Source organism: Rattus norvegicus, chromosome 1, assembly GCF_021556685.1.
Source record: "Rattus norvegicus strain SHRSP/BbbUtx chromosome 1, alternate assembly SHRSP_T2T, whole genome shotgun sequence".
Lineage (NCBI taxonomy): Eukaryota > Metazoa > Chordata > Mammalia > Rodentia > Muridae > Rattus > Rattus norvegicus.
The window spans coordinates 25312317-25335097 of record NC_141534.1 but is presented as its reverse complement, the minus strand read 5'-3'; the positions used below and the strand labels follow the sequence as shown (position 1 = coordinate 25335097).

The following is a 22781-nucleotide window of genomic DNA, read 5'->3' as shown; positions in this document are numbered from 1 at the left end:
TATATGATTCATTCTTTGGAATTCCATTAATGACTAAACTTATTAAGAAAAAAATCTGAGTATCAAAATCAAAGCTTCTATGTATGGCTACAGTGGTCATAGACACTAGAGGAGAACCTACTAGTATCATTTTCCTAAAGCAAAATCATTTTCACATGTATTCTTAATGGTTACCCTTATATCCACAGATAAGAATATTTTTCTTGCCTCATCAAGCTTCATTGTGAAGCAGATAGAAAATATTTCATTAACACACAATAGGTCAAAAACTCATTGAATTATTCAAGATTGGATACCTGGCCCCATTTGATATGTCAATAGTGCAGCCCTATACTTGAGAATCATCACAGAAGAGGGGAAAGGAAAGAATGTAAGAACCAGAGGAAAAAATGCCAACTGAGAGTTAGTATCATGTAGAGAGGACAAGAAAGCTGCCCCATAAAATCTCAACAATGTCGTTGCCTAAAAACACCTGAACAAAGAAACCAGTGGGCATGACAATATAATAAGGTTCTTCAAATCCAGGGGTCATCTGTCATTCCGTGAACATAATAACAGTACTAAATATAGTCAGTAGCTGTGTGTGTGTGTGTGTGTGTGTGTGTGTGTGTGTGTGTGTGTGTGTGTGAGAGAGAGAGAGAGAGAGAGAGAGACAATAGTAATTAAATCTGAAGATTCCATGAATTTTAGAGGCTATTGGTGCAGGAAGAGTCATTGAGGGGAGAGGGAAGAGTAAGAAGGATGTAAATACAATATTCATGTATGAAATTATTAAAAAAGAAACCCAAAAATCAAAGTTAATAATCATTGTTGTGTAATGTTTTGTCTTTTCTTTTTATACATTGTTCTGTACCACTTGTGAATGGTAATCTGTTCGTATTTTTTTTCTCCAAGAGCCAGGAAAACCTCCTGAAACAAAACAAACAACCACCAAACTCACAACACAAGGTAAACAATCAACTCTTTAAATGTACTACTGCCTTTCCTTTCATAACTTTATAGCATTTTATTGAAATAGCAAAAGCTGTTTATTGCACAAGGGCACCATCTGCTGGCTGCTCTTTTTCAATAAATAAACTTGCAAGTATTCATTTTTATTGAAAATAGAACTGTTCTTTTTATTTGCATGTAATAACCAATTGGAGAAAGCTTCTAGGCTAAGGATGTGAGCTTGTGTTCAGTTCCACTCTTGGCACTGGGACTCCATAAGCTACAGGCCTGGGTAGACTCTGTGCACACTGTCACAGTCTCTGTCACTGCATCAGTTCATAGCTTTCCTGTGTTTTCTCACTGTTGGCTTCAGTCTTACTGGTGTCCTCCTCTGGCTCTCACACACTTTCTCCCTCCTCCCCTGCAGGCTTTCCTAAGCTGTTAGGGGGAGGGGTTATGGGAAACATGACATTTAGGGTGGTGCTTCAAAGTTCCTCACATTCAAAGTCCAGATGTGTGTCTCTACATTTACTCCCATCTACTGTAGGAGGAAAGTTCTCTGATGATGGCTGAACAAGTTGCAGACTTATTAGTATAGCAGAAGTTTGCTCTGTTGGCATGTTCTTTTAGGAAAACAATAATATTTGGCTTATCTGGTCTCAGGTTCTTGGCTACCCAAGCAGATTTCATCTCATGGATTGGCCTTAAATCCTGTCCAATATTGGTTGGTTCCTTAAGCAAGCTCTGTGCCACCATCACACCACAGTATCTTGTAGGAAGGTCACAATTTTAGACCGAAGGATTAGTGACTGAGTTCGTGTTTATTTTCTACTCTGTTACCTTGAAGATTAACTTCCACTACCACAAACACAAACCTTAAGAGCGAGGATCTCTTTATCTATTTGAAAAAGTTTTATTGATAATAATGCTAAATTTGCATATAAGAAAAATTAAAAAATTCAATACATTGCCTCCAAGTTTTATTCATGACACTTTAATACATATTTTAAAGTAAACCTTAGATAAGTATAAAAAAATACACAAATTCACTATTACCACAAATATTTCTAATGGTTTGTCTAAATTGATTATATCTTATGATTTGTTTCATATTAGAAGAGACTAATGTTATAAAATCAGTATTGCTTTCTAAACGCTCACATTCCAAAAGCTGACTTCTAGATATATTACAAAAATAATTACATTATCTTTATGACCCATGCAAGAAAATCAGTTCCATCACTCAATGACATCCTTAAGGCTTACGAAGTAGAAGTAGTATATTCTCAAAACAGGAGAAGTAATTTGATAAAAGAAATCAAGATTACAAGTATTCTACCATTGTTACCTATGAAATGTTTAGAGAACACTTTTAGAAAACAATGGGGAATATATTCATTGAACAGATCTTCCATTTTCTTTTCTACAATAGATTATTTTCTCAAGGGAGGCTCTTTCCTCTGTCATAACTCCTGGTTGTATAAAGGTGACACACAAAACCAGCCAATACACAAGGTGACATCCAAAATTTTTGTTTTCAAATAAAATATTAACAGCTAATCGACCAGTAACCTAGACTCTCAACTTTGATTTAGAGCCCTACTCATTAGAAAAGTGGTTGCCCATGTTGATTTAGCACAGGGCACAATGCAGTGTTGGATAGTGTTGAGTATATTCAGAGAAATGGCAGGGATGCACAAATATAAAAAGCAGCATAATGATAACAATAAGCAGTGCAGAATTTCCATAGATCTTTCATTTAACCGATAAGTAATTAAAGTATCTATTGAGATAAAGAAGTGATTGATGTTTTCAAGAATTACATGAAGAAACAAAGTTTATGTGCAAGTGCCAATAAGTTCATTGTAGACAATTTTGGAGTAAACAAAATGAAAGTGATACAAAACTAAATTATTTGTGATTCTCTACTTATATGATTCTTTCCTTTATTATTAAAAGTATAGTATTCATTTCTATATTATTTTAGAAAGCATTGATTTTATCTAACTATAGATTATGCAAATTCTTAAAGAAGCATGTATTTCAGGGATGTTCTCTGTAGAATTCCTAAATGGTATATTTAAGATATTGTACTGCAAATGAAAAATAACAGCAAAATACAAATCATCAGTGTAGATATTTTGTAGAGAATCACTTCATTTTTGATGGATACAGACATGGATTATGTTTAATGACCTTCTAAGAGTATTTATCGTTCCTCAGATATAACAATGTATAAAGCTGCATGAAAAATGAATTACACTAAACATAAGTGTGTTCATGTCTGTGTGACTCAATATATGTATTGTTTTTGCTCTCTTTCCATATCCAAGTTTTAAGAAGTCTTCATGCACAGTACAATATATAATTGTAACCTTATAGTTTTTATGGGTTAAATATTTCCTAGGTGGTCACAGAACTTAAGAATTTTCATATTATGTGATATATCCTAAAGAATGTTCTTTATGTTTTTAACACTGTTTGCTCTCCCTTATTTCAGCTGCAGCTACCAAAGATGAGAAGAAAGAAGGTATGTTTTAATGTTTTATGCAAAATATTACTGTGCATTTTGCTAGAACAATTTATCAATACGCAGAACTGGATTTGACTGCTTTCCTACCCACATTCAACTCCTTGAGATTACTGGGTCTATTATGTGCAGACATTTTGAACCAATGCGCCTTTTCTTTTTCATCTCACCAAAAGGGATGAGTTGTCTAAAATTACTTTAGTATAGTTGTTCTCAAGACAAAGAATAAAATATAGTCTGTTTACATCTTAGTCCTCCTACTGAGTTAGAAATTGGTAAAGTTTTATATAATTATAAAATGCAAAACTCATTCTCCTAAATTAAGTCCTTTCATATTGTACTTAAAAATACCCTGATTTTATTTTCTTCTACTAAACTACAAATAAGTAATAATCGATCCCTTGACTATCATGTCCTTTCCTGTTTTACATTGCCACAAAAAAAGAGAAAAATATTTTTTCTTTAAAAAATTACACTGAATGGACTATTAAAACCAAAATTTCATTCAAAAATATTGCAATCCTGGTAAAGTATATTTGTAACAGTAATAGAATGATAGAAAATACAACCCTAGAGACATTACAGGACCGGAATATTCTGTGTATTGTGGTGAATCAGCCAAAATTACTGGAAGGTACTCATCACTGATCAGTAGGATTAGGCTATTTTCATTTCATAATTGGCAATTATCGGACTCAGGCTCTTCTCATAATGGTGATATCTTTTTGTTATCTAATCATCATCATTAATAATAGTATAAACTACTATAATACAAAAAGTTTTAGGGAGTTCATATGTCACAAAGGTTGACAAGATATTTCCAGTGGCAAGAAATCTAAAGTCAAATATCTAAAAAAATGAGAACACAAGTTCCGGCCATGATGAAATCTGGTTATGTTTTTGAGAAGTGTAGGATTTGAGAAGATTGCTTTAGCTCCTATCATCCTCTTCTGAGAAATGATTCTAATTTACTCTCACACGTTTGCAAAAGGTTGCACTGCTGATAATTAATCTAAGCTTCTTTCATGACAGTAGATACAAGAAAACACTCTGTATGCAGGAATGACACCTCTAATATAATTAGTGTTCATCTGATCAGTGAATGATAAAAGAAAGCAAGGATTATGCTTTATGATTAATTTCCTTAGCACCTGATCACCATATATTGAAGTCTGCATTTTGCTTCCTTTAAACAAAAACTAAGAATTATTATATAATAAAAAGGAAAACAAACAAACAAACAAATATCAAACAAAATCTTGTTTACTATTTTAGAAAGAACAGAGCCACAATATCATGATAAAGACCGTTAGGACACACTATGCTTTTGATGACATTTCAATCAGTATTAATTCTCCATATACATGTAGTAAATCTTCTCACACTATTCTTGGAAATGATACCATCATGCTCATTAATGTTGTAAACACTTTGTAGTCAGAAATGTCATGATAACAAAGAGTAATAAGTTGCCAGCAGAGTTTTAGACTCAGAAATGTTTGTGTGCTTCTTCTATAGGATCTCAAGAATAAATACAATTTATTATTTGATTTGGGTAAAGAAGTAATATTAATAACTGCTTTTTGAGGTAGTCATACAAATTTAGCTGTGTGGTATTTCTGTGAGTTCATTATGATGAAGTAATTTTTACTTTTAAAAATTATTTAATTCATTAACACAAACAAAAATAATAAGAAAATTTGGTATACGAAGCAATAGTCACATTATAATTTCATATATTTAAGCCAAGTAACTACACCTCATCAATTGTTATGCCTCCAGGACTATTTTTTAGTTTTGAATTTGCCTTGCTAACATACCTCAAACTACTATTCTTGAGAATTTCTCTAAATGAAGTATATGATATTTAGAATACCTTGAAAATATCTCATAGAAATAGAAAACTCTCCTTATAGACTCCGAGACTCTGCTAACCTATGTTCCAATTTTCCATTGGACCCTGACATTCAGTCTTTCATACATCTCAGTCTCAGTGAGCCTTTCTTGATTTCCTTCCTCCTAAAACGTTAAAGCTATAGTTGTTAGTACACTCTCTAGAGATGCAGTTGCTGCTTACACGGCTACTGTGATCTCATGCATTTCTAACTTCTCAGATCAACTAGCATGATGACTTCTAAAGCTCAGACATTTCTTTGGAGACTGCAGTACAGTGACTTCAGAGAATTCCTGAGACTTTTTCCATAGTACCCCTTGACGAAAATGTGTGTATGTGTGTTAATAAGTGTGTATTTATGTATATACATAAATGTATACATATATGCACATATAAACATACACATTCTATTATGCATTTTTTGTGTGCTTCTTTTGCCTTCTTATGTGAATGTTAACTGGAATTTTCCAGTAGCTAAAGGATGCCTGACTTTGTAACAAACTAAACGACTATGCCAAAATAAAAATCCAACTGTCTTCTAATTAGGGTAAACAGTAATAAGACTTCCAGAAACACAAAATCTTTCATCTCACTATTTTTGTTAAAAGAATTAAATATGTTATAAAGTATTATGTTAATGTTCATTGTAAGCTATTTGTTACTTATAATCTGTCATAAGCATTTTTGATATTTTCTCGGCTTTATTTTTTAAGGTTACAAACATCAATTAAAACATAAATTAAAGCAGTTTGTTGTCCTTAATGGTTGTTAAAGAATTGAAAAGAATCCCAAAATGAAAATGTTTGAACAGAAATATATATTCTGCCTATAATTCTTATTCATTATAAAGTATTAAACCATGTTAATTAAAAAGTTTAAATCATTTATTGTATAAAATACTGAATGACTATAGCATTACTTCAGAATATATTCTACCAATCTTAGCCTGAAAATAAAGTTTGCAAATTCACCATCACACTTGCTTTCCATAATTGCTGTCAGGCATACAGGTAATCATGGTAAGCCCAAGACTGAAAAATTCCAGGAGTCAGGCATGGGAGATCCATCTAGAATGTAACAATATATTACCTTTACAGACACAAAGAAAAAAAATGAAACTAACCAAGGGTGCCTGCTTCTGTTCTTCTCCTACCCAAAACAAAAAAGATGAAACATTAATTTCAGAAAACAAGTTAGAATCACTTCCAGAGAACCAGTTCTACACTAAAGCCATATGATTCTGTGGGTTAAGGCTGTTTTCCTAGAGTCCATGGCTAGGTGACTCTGGTGGAGGTGAAAAACTTTTTTTACAGTCAAATAAGAGAGATGAAGTATAGTTTGGGGCAATGGTATCACACCAGCTCCTAACAATTCTTCCATGATGCTGTGTTTTCGGGGTCCTACTAGGCATCCTGCTAAGGTTCAAATCAACTTTCATAATTAGTGTCTATGTACAAGGTTACTTGGGGACCATGGCAAGGGCATTGCCCTCTATTCTCACGCCTGCTCCTCATTTATGTACTTACTCAAAATTGCTCTCACTATTATGTATAAAATACTGTCATGAGTATGGTATTGTTATTTGGACACACCTCCTCATTTCTTCTTCCTCCTGTGAATATACAAACAATTGTTCTAAGGTTCCAGATGATTTCTGCATTCTGTAAGAAGTTTAATCCTCTCACTCAGGTATATTGAACTATAACCCACCACTGGAGTCTATTGACATTCTTCTACTATTATGTATTTCTTACTATCTTGTCCTAAATGTAATTATATTCATGTTTCCTTTGCTTTAACTGATTGAGTCTTTTGACTAAAAGAACCATATCCAATATACTTCAATGGTTGTAAAGATTAACATGTTTTTTGTTTGTTTGTTTCTCAGACTTTAGGACTAAACCCAGGGCCTTATTCTTACTAGGTAAAGACTCTACTATTGAGCTTAATTCCCAAACCAGTTAGTGATGTCATGTGGTTGACCCAATGCTCAGCAAACAAATAGTCTGTGAATAAATAAGTCATGTCTGTACTCTTAATTATAATAACCACCAGAACAGTGGATGAGTACCCATTTTTCTCCTATCCTAGTCAAGCAATTGGAAGAATGATTATCATTGGGAATAATATATCTATGAGGTTTTTTGCATGTGAGAAGTCATTATCAACTACTATGTCTGCTGAAACATATGTGTAACCACTAGCTGCACCTTGTGCTGCAAGAGAAGATCAGGACCAATATCCTCCATTTAAACTTGGCTTAAATTCATAAAATTCTTGAGACTGGAATTTTAATCATTCATTTTATCTTCTGAAGTACAGAACTCCACGAAGCACTAGCCAGATGAGATACAATGCTTACCAAAACTATTTCAAGTGGGCTTGAATGCATATGAGAATCTCCTCCATTTCTGCGACTTAAAAATTGATATTTCAAGAAGAATCTTTCTGAACACAGATGAAGTGTCTGGTGCTATAAGCGAAGGAATATGTAAATTAGACAAGAAGAAGAATACTTCATGACAAACGTTAATATAATACCACAGTTAATTTTCCTTGTACTTCTGGCCTAAGTTCAAATGTAATACAGTATACCAGATACATTTGTAAGGATGATGATCAATGGAGCAAACAGTAAAAAACGTCACTGTAAACCACAGGAAGTAGAGCCTCAGTGTTCTTCATGGTCAACCACACAATCAGAACAAGTGGTCTTTTTTTCAGTGGTGACTGTACTAATACACACTATTAAAAATATGTGGAGCTCCTTTCTCTCTTGCTGCTTACATTTGCCTTTCTCTTTGCTTTAGTGAGGTGATAGTTCAACATGAGCATTTTTCCATTTTTTTAAGTTGAAACATTTTATTTACATTTCAAATGTTATTCCATTTCCAATTTCCCATTCATAAGCCCCCTATCTCTTCCCCCCTTCTTCTATATGGGTGTTCTCCTTCCCCAACCACCCCCTTCCCACCACACCATTCTGAAATTCCTCTACACTGGGGTGGGGGGTCCAAACGTGGCAGGACCAAGGGCTTCTTCTCCCATTGGTGCCCAACAATGTCATTCTCTGCTATATATGCTGACACCATGGGTCTGTCCATGTGTACACTTTGGGTAGTGGTTTAGTCCCTGGGAGATCTGGTTCTTTAGTATACTTGTTCTTATGGGGTTGTAAGCCCCTTCAGCTCCTTCAACCCTTTCTTTAACTCTTCCAACCAGACTTCTATTCTCACTTCAATGGTTTGCTGCTAGCATTCACTTCTGTATTTGTCATGCTCTGGCTGAGCCTCTCAGGAGACAGCTATATCAGGCTCCTCTCAGCGTGCACTTCTTGGCTTCATCAATATTTTTTTAGTTTTGGTGGCTCTGTGTGTGTGTGTGTGTGTGTGTGTGTGTGTGTGTGTGTGCAGGATCCCCAGGTGGGGCAGGCTCTGAACAGTCATTTCTTCAGTCTTTGCTCTAAACTTTGTATCCATATCTCCTCCTATGAATATTTTTGTTCCACCTTTTAAGACTGACTGAAGCATCCACACTTTGGTCATCCCATTCTTCTTCTTGAGCTTCATGTGGTCTATGGAGTGTATCTTGAGAAATCCAAGCTTTTGAACTAATTTCTACTTATCAGTGAGTGCATAGCATGTGTGATTTTGGGGGGGGTTTTGGCTTACCTCACTCAGGATGATATTTTCTAGTTCCATCCATTTGCCTATGAATTTCATGAAGTCATTGATTTTGATAACTGAGTACTCCATTGTGTAGGTGTACCACATTTTCTGTATCCATTCCTTTGTTGGAGGGCATCTGGGTTCTTTACAGCTTCTGGCTATTATAAATAAGGCTGCTATGAATATAGTGGAGCATCTATTATCCCTTGTACGGCTGGATTTGTGGAAAGATGTTGTGTAAATTTGGATTTGTCATGAAATATTTTGGTTTCTCCATCTATGTTAATCGAGAGTTTTGATGGATATAGTAGCCTGGTCTGGCATTTGTGTTCTCTTAGGATCTGTATGACATCTGCCCAGAATCTTCTGGCTTTCATAGTCTCAAATGAGAACTCTGGTGTAATGCTGATAGGTCTGCCTTTATATGTTTCCCCTTACTGCTTTTAATATTCTTTGTTTTGTTTTGTTCATTTTGTGTTTTGACTATTATATGACAGGAGGAATGTCTATTCTGTTCCAATCTATTTGGAGTGCTGTAGACTTCTTGTATGTTATGGACGTCTCCTTCTTTAGGTTAGGGAAGTTTTCTTCTATAATTTTGTGGAAGATATTTACTGACCCTTTAACTTGGGAATCTTTACTTTTTTCTATATCTTATATCCTTAGGTTTTACCTTCTCATTGTGTCCTGGAATTCCTGGATATTTTGGGTTAGGAGCTTTTTGCATTTTACATTTTTTGATTGTTGTTTCAATATTTTCTATGGTATCTTGTGCCCCTGAGAATCTCTCTCCTATATCTTATATTCTGTTGGTGATGGTTGTGTCTGTGACTCCTGATCTCTTTCCTAGGTTTTCCTAGGGTTGTCTCCCTTTGTAATTCCTTTATTATTTCTATTACCATTTTTAGATCCTTGGTGGTTTTGTTCAATTTTTTCACCTATTTGGTTGTGTTTCCTGTAATTCTTTAAGTAATTTTTTTTTGTGTTTCCTCTTTAAGGGCTTCTACTTTATCAGTGTTGTCCTGTATTTCTTTAAGGGAGTTATTTCTATCCTTCTTAAAGTCCTCTATCATCATCATGAGATGTGATTTCAAATCCAAATTTTGCTTTTCTGGTTTGTTAGGATATCAATTATTTGCTTTGGTGGGAGAATGGGCTCTGATGAGCAGTCTTGGTTTCTGTTGCTTATGTTCCTGTGCTTGCCTCTTGCCATCTGGTTGTCTCTGGTGGTAGGCAGTCTTGCTGTCTCTGAGAGTGGCTTAACCCTCCTGACAGCCATTTGTCAGCACTCCTGGAGACCAGGTTTCTAGCAGTGGTATCTGGGTATAGAGAGCTGTATCACTGGGTCAGATCCATGTACTGGCTATAACCAGAATGATCCTGGCCTACTCTGCCCCCGGGTTCCTTTTTCCTGAGGGCTCCAGCCTGGTCCCTACTAGCAGAAGTCTTGGTCTTACCTCTGTTCTCGTGTCAGAGCACCTGGAGATGGCTTTCATCTCTGGTTGCAGGCAGAGACTAGAAGGATCCTGTCTCAGAATGCTGTAAGGAGGTTTAATAAGTATTATCATTAATAGCTAGCAGTGACCGTCAATCTTTGGGTTCAGTATGTGTTCTTTCAATTAAAAAATACCTTTTAGCTTCATAGATATTTATCATGTATAGGTATATTCATCTGTTGCATTTAAACAAATAATAGTTTAAGTATAGTTTACCAAACCAATTCTTTTCATAAAGCAAATATACTTGGCAATCTTAAATCATGTTAATTAAATCACGTTATTTTCTACAATATATTCATGAAATACTTTATTTCTTTGAACAGATTTCTATTTTATATTCACATTAACACCTTAATAACATTTATATTTAATATAACACATCATTGATACACAGAGCTGAAACGGAAGATAGATAAAAAAATAACAATAATTCCATACTGTATGATTTCACCTGCCTCAGAACAGCATCGAGTTATCTAGTCAAGCTGCACATTTTCTGTCATACAAATTTAGCACAACATCTTCAACCACCTCCTCTTATGGTTTTAATAGCTCCACAACTTTAAGTTTAATCCCACTGTCATCCCAGAGGCATCTTCTCACATAGTCATTTCTGAATTTACACTATTTTTCTCTTTGGATTGCTAGAAATGTATGTATTAAAAAGAAACATTTTTATGATGCTGGACTTTTTCTCATATTTCCTTTTTAAATGTGTTTCTTGCTTACAGTCCTATAAAATATACTAAATTGTTAACTGCATTGACTGTCCCTTAGATGGAAAGGACCATCTAAGCGTCTTTCATAAAAAAAGATAAAAATATATTGTCATTCTTTATCTAGTCCCTTGCTTTGCCATTGGAACACAGTTATGATGCCGTCATACACCACACAAACCCCTAAGGTTGTGGCAGTCTACTGTCCTAGTTTCTCTAGTTTCAGTTGTATATAAGTATCAGACTGAAAGCAATGTAGCCACCCTTTTTATATATTTTTGCTTTATTATTATGTTTCTAATTTTAGCAAGAACATATTTTAAAACTATACTTATAACAAAGAAAATTAAAAATAAGATACTTTAAACCATAATGTTAAATTATTATGTTAAAAAATTCACATATTTATAATATATAGTACATATATCTATATATAACTCGTATATTTAGTTTAAATTAAAATTCTTTATTTAAAATATATTTTTAAAAATTTTGTTATAAAATAAAATTATAAAATATTATTGTTAATTATTCAGTTGTTAATTTAATTACATTTACACTGTCAATACTTTATCATTGCATTTTCAGATTCCAAGAAAATGAAAAAACCTCCAGAAGGTAAAAGAAATATTTGAAATACTTTCTTTTGTGGGGTAGGGGGTGTCTAGTACTTGGTACTTAATGAGCCGTAAAGTAGCATTTTAACCCCTTAATGATTCACCTAGAAAAAAATCTGTATATGGAATTGAAAAGAGGAGAAGAAAGAGAATAAGAACAAGGGAGTGCTAGAGAGAGGACAGGAAGAGAGAGAGGTGGTGGAGGAGTGCTTTAGTTCAGGGACAGCACTTTTGTCTATCATGTGTAAGACTCCATGCTCAAATTCTAGCAAACACAAAACAACACCACCAATAATAATGATATCATCAAGTTATGATATATTGCTATATTTCCCTGTTGTGAACTTTTTCGATCTTTTAAAATATGATTATTTTATGAGACACTGAAGAATGTTACATATCAAATACATAGATTTAGTTACTTCAATTTCTTTTCAACATTGTAACTTCAATTAGAAGTTCAAGTATACCTTCTCTTTCTTCACTTCGATCATGACCTATTTGGCAAGTTACCCTCTGACTTCTGAATTTCTATATGTACAAGGTATTTATTCATGTGCACTAAGATTACCAGATATAAATAGCTCAGGTTATTACGGAGCATAATATACCTTTTTATTGTTTAATGATGTTTCTTTTAGTAAAGTTATACATCTCCCTGGGATAACTAGTGACACCTCAAAGCAGGAATCACTGTGATATTCAAGAAGGAGAACTAATGGGGAGGTTGATTGGGGCATACTCCACTCTATCCATTGTTTGTGTAGCAAATGAACCTCAAAATCTTTTAAGAGTAATGGTTCCATGCTTTTTTTTCTGTCAACAGAGAAACCCAAGGGAAAAAGTAAGGAAATGCATGCAAAGTCTGTTTGTGCAAACTTTCCTTCGCTATATAGGATTGGCATGCTAGTGTAATTATATTTCAAATTTCAGTGTTTAATACATGTGGACTCTATGCTTTGCTTTGAATATTTTAGGGGTTTTATTTTGTTTATTGATTTTTCCACATACTCGAGAATGTGTAAACTGGAGATCAGAGTAGCACAGAAACCACAGCAAGCATTCTCATACCCCATCCGACTCATAGAAGTAGCTAATAAAACCTTGAATTTTTTACCATACCTGCATTCTGTTGATGCCCATGTTTGTGTAAGTTTAGTGTTGGCATCTACTTACTTCTCCATTCTTAGAAAACTCTTAGTGTTGTTTCCCAGACTCTTTCCTGTTATCTAATTGCTGAGGTCCAGGAATCCCTCACAGACCACATGATCAGGGGTAGTTTATTGAGCATATGCCCCAGGATTGGATGATCAGGGCCACAGTCCAGATTTGAGAACTGAACTATGACATTAAGATAAAATCCTACAAGGTTTTTAACTGTAAAATTCACAGATATCTTTGTCAAGTTATTTCACAAATCAAGATTTAATAACATGTCTTTGTTGTACATTTATTCTGTTCCCACTGATTGGGATGTTCAATTGTGGCAGGGGACTTGCCTTGTCTAATATTGTCTTAACTTGTCTACCAGGATGTGGACTTGTCTTGCCTAGTATTCATGTAGTAACTTGCAAACCAAGATGTAAGTTACCTACATACAAGTTCCTTTCTGCCAAGGAGGATGTCAGTTCCCAGAGAGGTCTTGGGAGCTTAAACTTTACTTGACCATAATTCAAAATAGAAGTCTTTTACAAAATATTTCTTATATTGATGCAGGTGTCTATTTTATGTTGGGGTCCATCCCGGGGGAACCTTGTGAAAGCAAATACCATCAAGAGCTTATACACAAGTGCAGGAAGTGCTGCTGGGTGGTTGGTTTGGGTCCAAGCTTATTACTGCAAGGGTACATAACAGAATATGTAATCAACTTGGCCATGAGAAAGCTTTTTAGTAACAGGAAATATAACATATGAGAAAGTTTTCTTATAATGGCAGGCTAGCCAGGTAACAGTTACCTAGGACTTAACATTCCCTCTAGACTTTAAAATTTACCTAGGATTTACCTACAAATATTTTGACAGATTCATAATTAATTTCCATGAAAGTATTATAAGCTCATTGCAATAAAATTGCTAGGAAATCCCATTTCTTTTTTTTTCTTTTTTTTTTTTTCGGAGCTGGGGACCGAACCCAGGGCCTTGCGCTTGCTAGGCAAGTGCTCTACCACTGAGCTAAGTCCCCAACCCCAGAATCCATTTCTTAAGGATCATCTACAACTACACAGTGCACTATTGAAATTACTTACCAAACAGTTGAGTAAAGCTCTGTGACTCTAGGTCTGTGTTTTTGTAAAACTATAGATAGCACACTTAAGGGACAATTTAACAGTCACTGAAATTAGCACACTTCTAGGAAGATAAACATATGATTCCATTGGCATTCAAAAATGCTGCTTTAAAAAGTATGTCAGCTTAAAATGTGCATATTTTGGTTGTTTGGGACATTGAAATAGCCTATCATAAAAATGTTCTAAAATATCCTGTGGAAAGAAATGTGTAATTATGCTACAAACCAGAAATATGGAGCAATTTAACTATAAAGCAGTATACATTCCTTCATGCCTGGATTGATGACTGCATACAGCTGGGGTGAAATCTGGCACATGGTTATATAAACAACACCATAAACCATTACACTAGCATGAACATAGAGGCAGCTAGCGGTTTGAGAAATGTTATTATTTGTATATATAAATTTAGTATATTTTAGTGTTGGGATCAAGAACCAGCAGCCTCAATTAACCTGGACCCCTGAGATCTCTCAGACACTGAGCCACCAACCAGTCAGCATACACCAGCTGATACGAGAGCCCCAAGACATATACAGCACAGGACTGCCTGGTCTGGGTTCAGTGAGAGAAGATGCACCTAACCCTTAAGAGACTGGAGGCCCCAGGGAGCTTAGAGGTCTGGTGGAATGGGTGAGGCGGGGACATCCTTATGAAGAAAGGGGTGCAGAAAGGAGGTATAGGATGTAGACCAGTCAGAGGATGGACTGGGAGGGGAATAAAATCCGGAGTGTAAAAAAAAGAAAAGAAAAGAAAGAAAAAAAGAAAAGTGGAATAGCAGAATTAAAGCGATTTTTAAGCAAAAAGAAAAAGGAAGAAAGAAAAGAAAGGGAAAAAAGAAAAACACTCAATGGCTCTTGTATTCCAGACTATTTATTATTAATGTCATCATCATTATCATCATTATATTATTATTATTGTAATCTACAAATATTTTGACATGCTCACATCCCTTCTCCCTACAAGCATTACAAATGCATTGGAAAAATTGTTAAGATGAAATAAAGTAAAATAAGCCTCACAGTTGTTAAACATACTACTCGGAGTTTTAGAAATGCATTGAGTATGTTTAATTTTAGCTAAGGCACACACACTTTTATTTTTGTCCTTTAACATTTGTTCAAATTATTTGTTTATTTAGTTCAATGCTAGCAACTGTCAAAGGAGAATACATTGCCTAAATGTCAGAATAGACTTGATAAAATTTTTCAAGGAGAGTTTGATACATTGGCCAGAGGAGTTTCTGTGACAGTCTTTCATCCTAAAATTCGGTATATGAAATTTTTTTCAATGTAAACATCTTTCTATCTTCTGATTGCATGCACTACATAAAATATAAAATATTTCCCTTGCATTTAATTCACTGGTCCTATTTAACATTACTGCTCAAGAATATTCCTTTGTTTCCTTGATTGACAAGTTGTCAAGTAAAAATAATAATTGGAACATAAAAAGTAACATAAAATATCAAATTAGGGTTGGGGATTTATCTCAGTGGTAGAGCGCTTGCCTAGCAAGTGCAAGGCCCTGGGTTCGGTCCTCAGCTCTGGGAAAAAATTCAAATCATTGCCAGCACCTCCTATAAAAATAGTACTTATTAATGTGTCAAATCATTTTGATAACAGAATTGTTCCTTTTTCTCATACAATGTGGATTAGGGAGTTTCTGAAGGAACCACCATCAAAAGAGAATTCTAGTGTAACATATCCTGCAATATCTTTGCTTTCTTTGCTCCCACCTGCCTCCTTACTTTATCTTAGTGCTTAAATATTCCCAAAACAGTTCTTATTGTCATGAAATAAATCTACAAGAACAGAATTGGAAGAGGAATTTCATATGAAATGCAACCAGATTCAACTTTTCGTAACTTATTTTAAAGCAACTGTAATAATACACTTTGTGCTTATTTTTCATCCAAACTTTAATTCTAATTATTATAAAATGAGAGCAAGATTAAAGTTTTCCTCCCTAAAGGAATCTATATTATATTTCTTGTTTCTATTTCCAAAAACATTTTTCTTAGTATTCAGAATATTTTAGGGCTATTCTAGGAGAACACACTCATTGAACTAGGAAAAAAAAGACTAACGCGAGGATGAGAAATTTATCATTTTGTGACACTGATAAGTTGCTGTTGTCTAGCATTAAACATTGATGTTTGCCTACATTAAAACAACTTATTTAGAAAACATAAAATTATAATCATATTAACAATGATGATCTGTTTTAGAACAGGAAAAGAAAGAAAAGCACATAGAACCAGGTAACAATTTTAATGTTCTATTTTTAATTTGTATGTTATTTAATTCATACCTGAATGCTGAATTTTAATGGAAGTAACAGATTGTTGATTCACCCTCTCCACTCTTTCTTCTTGTTTCATACAGCAAAGACACCAAAAAAGGAACATCCAGGTGAGTGAGACTGCTGTACCTCAGTAGATTTTCCCAGGAAGCAAGCCTAAGATTGGCTCATGTAGGCAAAGCCAAGTAAAGTAGAGAATCTCTCTCTCTCTCTCTCTCTCTCTCTCTCTCTCTCTCTCTGTCTCTGTGTGTGTGTGTGTGTGTGTGTGTGTGTGTGTGTGTGTGTGTGTGTTCTGAACTTTTGCCAGAATCAATATCAATACAATTTGAGAGAAGGAAGAGCAAATGCTGTGTTGTCTCCTTGTTGCTAAACATTTGTTTATAAACTGGCAGCAACAGATCCTCTGAGACATTAGTAGTGTCTGTATCTGGTTTCACCTCAGACCAACTAAATAAAAAATCTGCATCTTAGTAAGGTCGTTGAGTATCTATGCAGTGTCTGAGAAACACTGTTGGTGGAAATATACCCACGCAAAAGCAACTTAGGGGAGAATGTTTATTTACCTCACAGTTTAAGGGTATATTCTATCAAGGCAAATGACTTTAAGGTAGTAAGTTACATTATATCCAGACTCAGTCTTGAAAAAGTAATGACTACTGGTTTTAGCCTGGTTTCTCCTTTTTGTCAGTTCAGGACAACTAGTCCACAGATAGTGTGGGTTTTCCCACTTCTACACTCATCTTATTTAGGTCATGGCTCACAGGTATGCACAAAAGTTTATATCCTCAGTGGTTCTAGCGTCTATGAAGTTGGTGATCAGGGACAACTATTAGAGACACTGTTTTATAGATAGATACATTTATAATTAGAGCTAACGAGATAAAATAAGAATAAAACTTTTTGGGTTAGTATCCACTTGAAGCTCAAGAAGGAAGACCAAAGTGTGGCTGCTTCAGTCCTTCTTAGAAGAATGAACAAAATACTCACAGGAGGAAATACAGAAACAGAGTGTGGAACAGAGGCTGAAGGAAAGGTCATCCAGAGACTGCCCCACCTGGAGATCTATCCCACATTCAGTCACCAAATCCAGATACTATTGCAGATGCCAAGAAGTGCATGCTCACAGGAGCCTGATATCACCTGAGAGGCTCTACCAAAGCCTGAAAATACAGAGGTGGATGCTCTCAGCCAACCATTGGACTGGAAACTGGGTCCCCAATGAAGGAGTTAGAGAAAGGACTAAAGGAGCTGAAGAGGTTTGCAACTCCATAGAAAGAATAACAATATCAACCAACAAGAAACCCCAAAGCTCCCAGGGACTGAACCAACAACCAAAGAGTACACATGGAGGAACCCATGACTCCAGCCACATATGTAGCAGAGGATGGCCTTCTCAGGCATTAATGAGAGGAAAGGCCCTTGGTTTTGTGAAGGCTCAATGCCCCAGTGCAGGGGAATGCCAGGGCGGGAAGGAATGGGAGGGTAGTGGGAAAGCACCCTCATAGAAGCAAGGGTAGGGGAACCCAAGAAAGGTTTGAAATGTAAATAAAGAAAATATTTGAGCAGTGCCCTGAGCAAACCTTGGGTGCTGGCTCTAAACCTGGTCCCGTAACACCCAGAAGAACCTGGATTCGAAGGTGCTCTGAAATGCCCAGGGTCACAGGAGAGGAGGCTATAACAACTCTCCCAATGCCTTGAGTCACTTGGTTTCCCAGATCCAAGGAAGCAGGAACCACCACCAGCCAGGGCACTGGTTCCTTCTGATCTGAACCAATGGCCTGAGCAAACCTTGGGTGCTGGCTTTTCACCCAGTCACATAAAACCTAGAGGAAGCTTTAATTCCCAGATGCTCTAACTCACCCAATATCACAGTTTGAACCTGCACCATGAGCATTTCTGGGGAATTGGCAATCTACCTACTCCCACAACACACAGAGGGATCAGAGGAGAAGTCACAACATCTACTCCAACACCCAGAGTGACTGGGTTCCCCTAGGATCCAGGGACACAGGAACCCCTGCCCAGCAAGTGGCATGGGTTCCTTCCGGTGTCAACCTGGACATGGAGCAGACCTGAACTACTGACTCTGCATCCATGATTATAACACTCAGAAGGAGCCTGACTCCCAGGTGCTCTGAAACACAGACAGAATCACAGAATCGTAGAGGTAACTCTACTTCCAGGAGATCAAACACAACCAGGAGCACTGGAGCTCTGACACACTCAAGATCACAGTCGATGCCACAACATCTTTCCCCACATCCAGCATAACTGGGAACCTCACAGGAACCAGGGAAATACAAATCCCTGCCCAGTCAGAGGCACATGTTCCTTCCAGCTTGCACCAGTGCCCAGAACAAACCCAGGGCTCAGGTCCCCATCCACTCCTGAAAGACCCTGAGAAAGCTTGACTCCCAGTTGCTGTGACAAAGCAGGATCTCAGGAGCTTGGTCACACTGTGATTTCAGGATCATAGAGGCAGTATGACTCCCAGGAGCACTGACACAGTCAGGATCTCAAGATCAAAGGATCCCAGAATTATGGGAACACAGAGAAAGCTGGACTCCGAGGAGTTCTGACACAACGAGGATCACAGGAGGGACAGGCTCCAGTTGGAGACAGCAATGTCAGACATTAGAGATAACCAGATGGAGAAAGCTAAGCACAAAAGTATAATCAACAGAAACCAAGGCTACTAGGCATCATCAGAACCAAGTTCTCCCAACACAGCAAGTCATGGATAGCCCATCACAACAGAAAAGAAAGATTTGGATTTAAAATATCATCTAATGATGATGATAGAGGACTTTAGTAAGGGCAGAAATAATGCCCTTAAAGAAATACATGACAACACAGGTAAACAGGTAGAAGCACTTGAATAGGAAACATAAAAAAAAAATCCCTTAAAGAATTACAGGAACACACAGTCAAACAGGTGAAGGAACCAAACAAAACCATCCAGGGCTTAAAAATGGAAATAGAACACAGCTGAGGAATGCCGAATGGCTGAAAAACACCTAAAGAAATGTTCAACATCTTTAGTCATAAGGGAAATGCAAATCAAAGCAACCCTGAGATTTCACCTCACACCAGTAAGAGTGGCTAAGATCAAAAACTCAGGTGACAGCAGATGCTGGCGAGGATGTGGAGAAAGAGGAACACTCCTCCATTGTTGGTGGGATTGCAGACTGGTAAAACCATTCTGGAAATCAGTCTGGAGGTTCCTCAGAAAATTGGACATTGAACTGCCTGAGGATCCAGCTATACCTCTCTTGGGCATATACACAAAAGATGCCTCAACATATAAAAGAGACACGTGCTCCACTATGTTCATCGCAGCCTTATTTATAATAGCCAGAAACTGGAAAGAACCCAGATGCCCTTCAACAGAGGAATGGATACAGAAAATGTGGTACATCTACACAATGGAATATTACTCAGCTATCAAAAACAACGAGTTTATGAAATTCGTAGGCAAATGGTTGGAACCAGAAAATATCATCCTGAGTGAGCTAACCCAATCACAGAAAGACATACATGGTATGCATTCATTGATAAGTGGCTATTAGCCCAAATGCTTGAATTACCCTAGATCCCTAGAACAAACGAAACTCAAGACGGATGATCAAAATGTGAATGCTTCACTCCTTCTTTAAATGAGGAAAAAGAATACCCTTGGCAGGGAAGGGAGAGGCAAAGATTAAAACAGAGACTGAAGGAACACCCATTCAGAGCCTGCCCCACTTGTGGCCCATACATATACAGCCACCCAATTAGACAAGATGGATGAAGCAAAGAAGTGCAGACCGACAGGAGCCGGATGTAGATCGCTCCTGAGAAACACAGCCAGAATACAGCAAATACAGAGGCGAATGCCAGCAGCAAACCACTGAACTGAGAATAGGACCCCTGTTGAAGGAATCAGAGAAAGAACTGGAAGAGCTTGAAGGGGCTCGAGACCCCATATGTACAACAATGCCAAGCAACCAGAGCTTCCAGGGACTAAGCCACTACCTAAAGACTATACATGGACTGACCCTGGACTCTGACCTCATAGGTAGCAATGAATATCCTAGTAAGAGCACCAGTGGAAGGGGAAGCCCTGGGTCCTGCTAAGACTGAACCCCCAGTGAACTAGATGGTGGGGGGAGGGCAGCAATGGGGGGAGGGTTGGGAGGGGAACACCCATAAGAAGGGGAGGGGGGAGGGGGATGTTTGCCCGGAAACCGGGAAAGGGAATAACACTCGAAATGTATATAAGAAATACTCAAGTTAAAAAAAAAATGGAAATAGAAATAATAAAAGAAAATCACAATGGGAGACAACACTAGAGTTAGAAAAACCTAGGAAAGAGATCAGGAATCCTAGGATCTGTTGTATCCTAGATACAGAAGAAAGAAGATACCACAGAAAACATTGACAGAACAGTCAAAGAAAATGCAGAATGCAAAAAGTTCCTAACCCAAAACTTCCAGGAAAGACAGGACACAGTGAGAAAATCAAATCTAAGGATAATAGATAAAGAACAGAGTGAAAAATCCCACATTAAAGGGCCAGTAAATATCTTCAAAAATATTCCAGAAGAAAACATCCCTAGCATAAAGAAAGAGATGTCTTAAACATACAAGAAGCCTATAGAACTCCAAATAGACTGGACCAGAAAAGAAATTCTTCCTGTCACATAATCAAAATCCAAATGTACAAGAAAAAAAAGAAAAGGAAAGAAAGAAAGAAAGAAAGAAAGAAAGAAAGAAAGAAAGAAAGAAAGAAAGAAAGGAAGGAAGGAAGGAAGAAAGGAAGGAAGAAAGGAAGGAAGAAAGAGGAAAAAGAAAGAAAGAACAAAGTTAAAAGCAAAAAGGGGAAAATGCAAGAAACATATAAAGGCAGACCTAAGAGAATTACACCAGACTTCTCACCAGAGGCTATGAAAGCCAGAATATTCTAGGCAGATGTCATACAGACCCTAAGAGAAGACAAATGCCATCCCAGGCTACTATACCCAGAAAAACAGTCAATTAACATAGATGTAGAAATCTAGATATGCCAAGACAAAACCAAATTTACACAAGGTATTTTTTTTTTTGGTTCTTTTTTTCGGAGCTGGGGACCGAACCCAGGGCCTTGTGCTTCCTAGGTAAGCGCTAAGGTATTTTTATAAATCGAGCCCTACAAATAATAATAGACAGAAAACTCCAATACCAGGAGGGAAACTACACCATAGAATAAGCAAGAAATTAATCTAAGTTCAACAAACCCAAAAGAAGGGGGGTATACAAACACAATTCCACCTCTAACAACAAAAAAGCCAGAAAGCAACAATTGCTTTTCCTTAATATAGCTTAACATCAGTGGACTCAATTACACAAACACACACACACACACACACACACACACACACACACACACACACACACATACACACTACATAGACTAGCTGACTGGATATGTAACCAGGACCCAGCATTTTTATGCATACAGGAAATGTACCTCAGTGACAAAAACAGACAATATCTCAGGTTAAAAGGCTGGAAAAAAATCCAAACAAATGGCCCCAAGAAACAAGCTGGAATAGCCATTCTAATATCAAATGAAATTGACATTCAGCCAAAGTTATCAAAAAAAGATAAGGAAGGACACTTCAAACTCTCCAACAGAAAAATCTACCAGAATGAACTCTCAATTCTGAACGTTTATGCCCCAAATGCAAGGACACCTAAATTCATAAAAGAAACTTTACTAAAACTCACAGCCTACACTCCACCTCACACAATAATAGTGGGAGATTTCAACACCCCATCTCTTATCAATGGACAGATCATGGAAACCGAAACAAAACAGGAACACAGAAGTTATGAAATAAATGGATTTAACAGATATTTACAGAGTATTTCATTTTAAAATGAAAGAATATACCTTCTTCAGAGTACCTCATAGTTACTTCTCAAAAACTGACCATATAAGTGATCCAAAACAGGCCTCAACAGATACAAGTAGACTGAAATAACCCCATGCATCCTATCAGATCACTATGGAGTAAGGCTGGTCTTCAGTATAATGAAAAAAACAGATGGCCCACATATACATGGAAGCTGAACAATGCTCAATGATAACTTGGGAAAGAAAAGAAAGAAAGAAAGAAAGAAAGAAAGAAAGAAAGAAAGAAAGAAAGAAAGAAAGAAAGAAAGAAAGAAAGAAAGGAAGGAAGGAAGGAAGGAAGGAAGGAAGGAAGGAAGAAAGAAAGGAAGGAAGGAAGAAAGAAAGAAAGGAAAGAAGTTAAAGATTTTTCAGATTTCAATGAAAATGAAGGCACAACAGACCCTAACTTATGGGACACCA

General features: G+C 36.5%; 1 protein-coding gene across 25 annotated transcripts in view; it reads left to right on the top strand.

Annotated features, from left to right (window-relative positions):
* Trdn (triadin) overlaps window positions 1–22781 on the top strand; it is a 450291-nt gene that overhangs the window by 288772 nt on the left and 138738 nt on the right. For all 25 annotated transcript variants that reach the window (XM_087585490.1, XM_087585476.1, XM_087585483.1 and 22 more), the window contains 6 exon segments: window positions 895–948; window positions 3431–3460; window positions 11826–11855; window positions 12681–12698; window positions 16372–16404; window positions 16529–16555. In XM_087585490.1, the coding sequence (XP_087441616.1) occupies window positions 895–948; window positions 3431–3460; window positions 11826–11855; window positions 12681–12698; window positions 16372–16404; window positions 16529–16555 (192 nt within the window).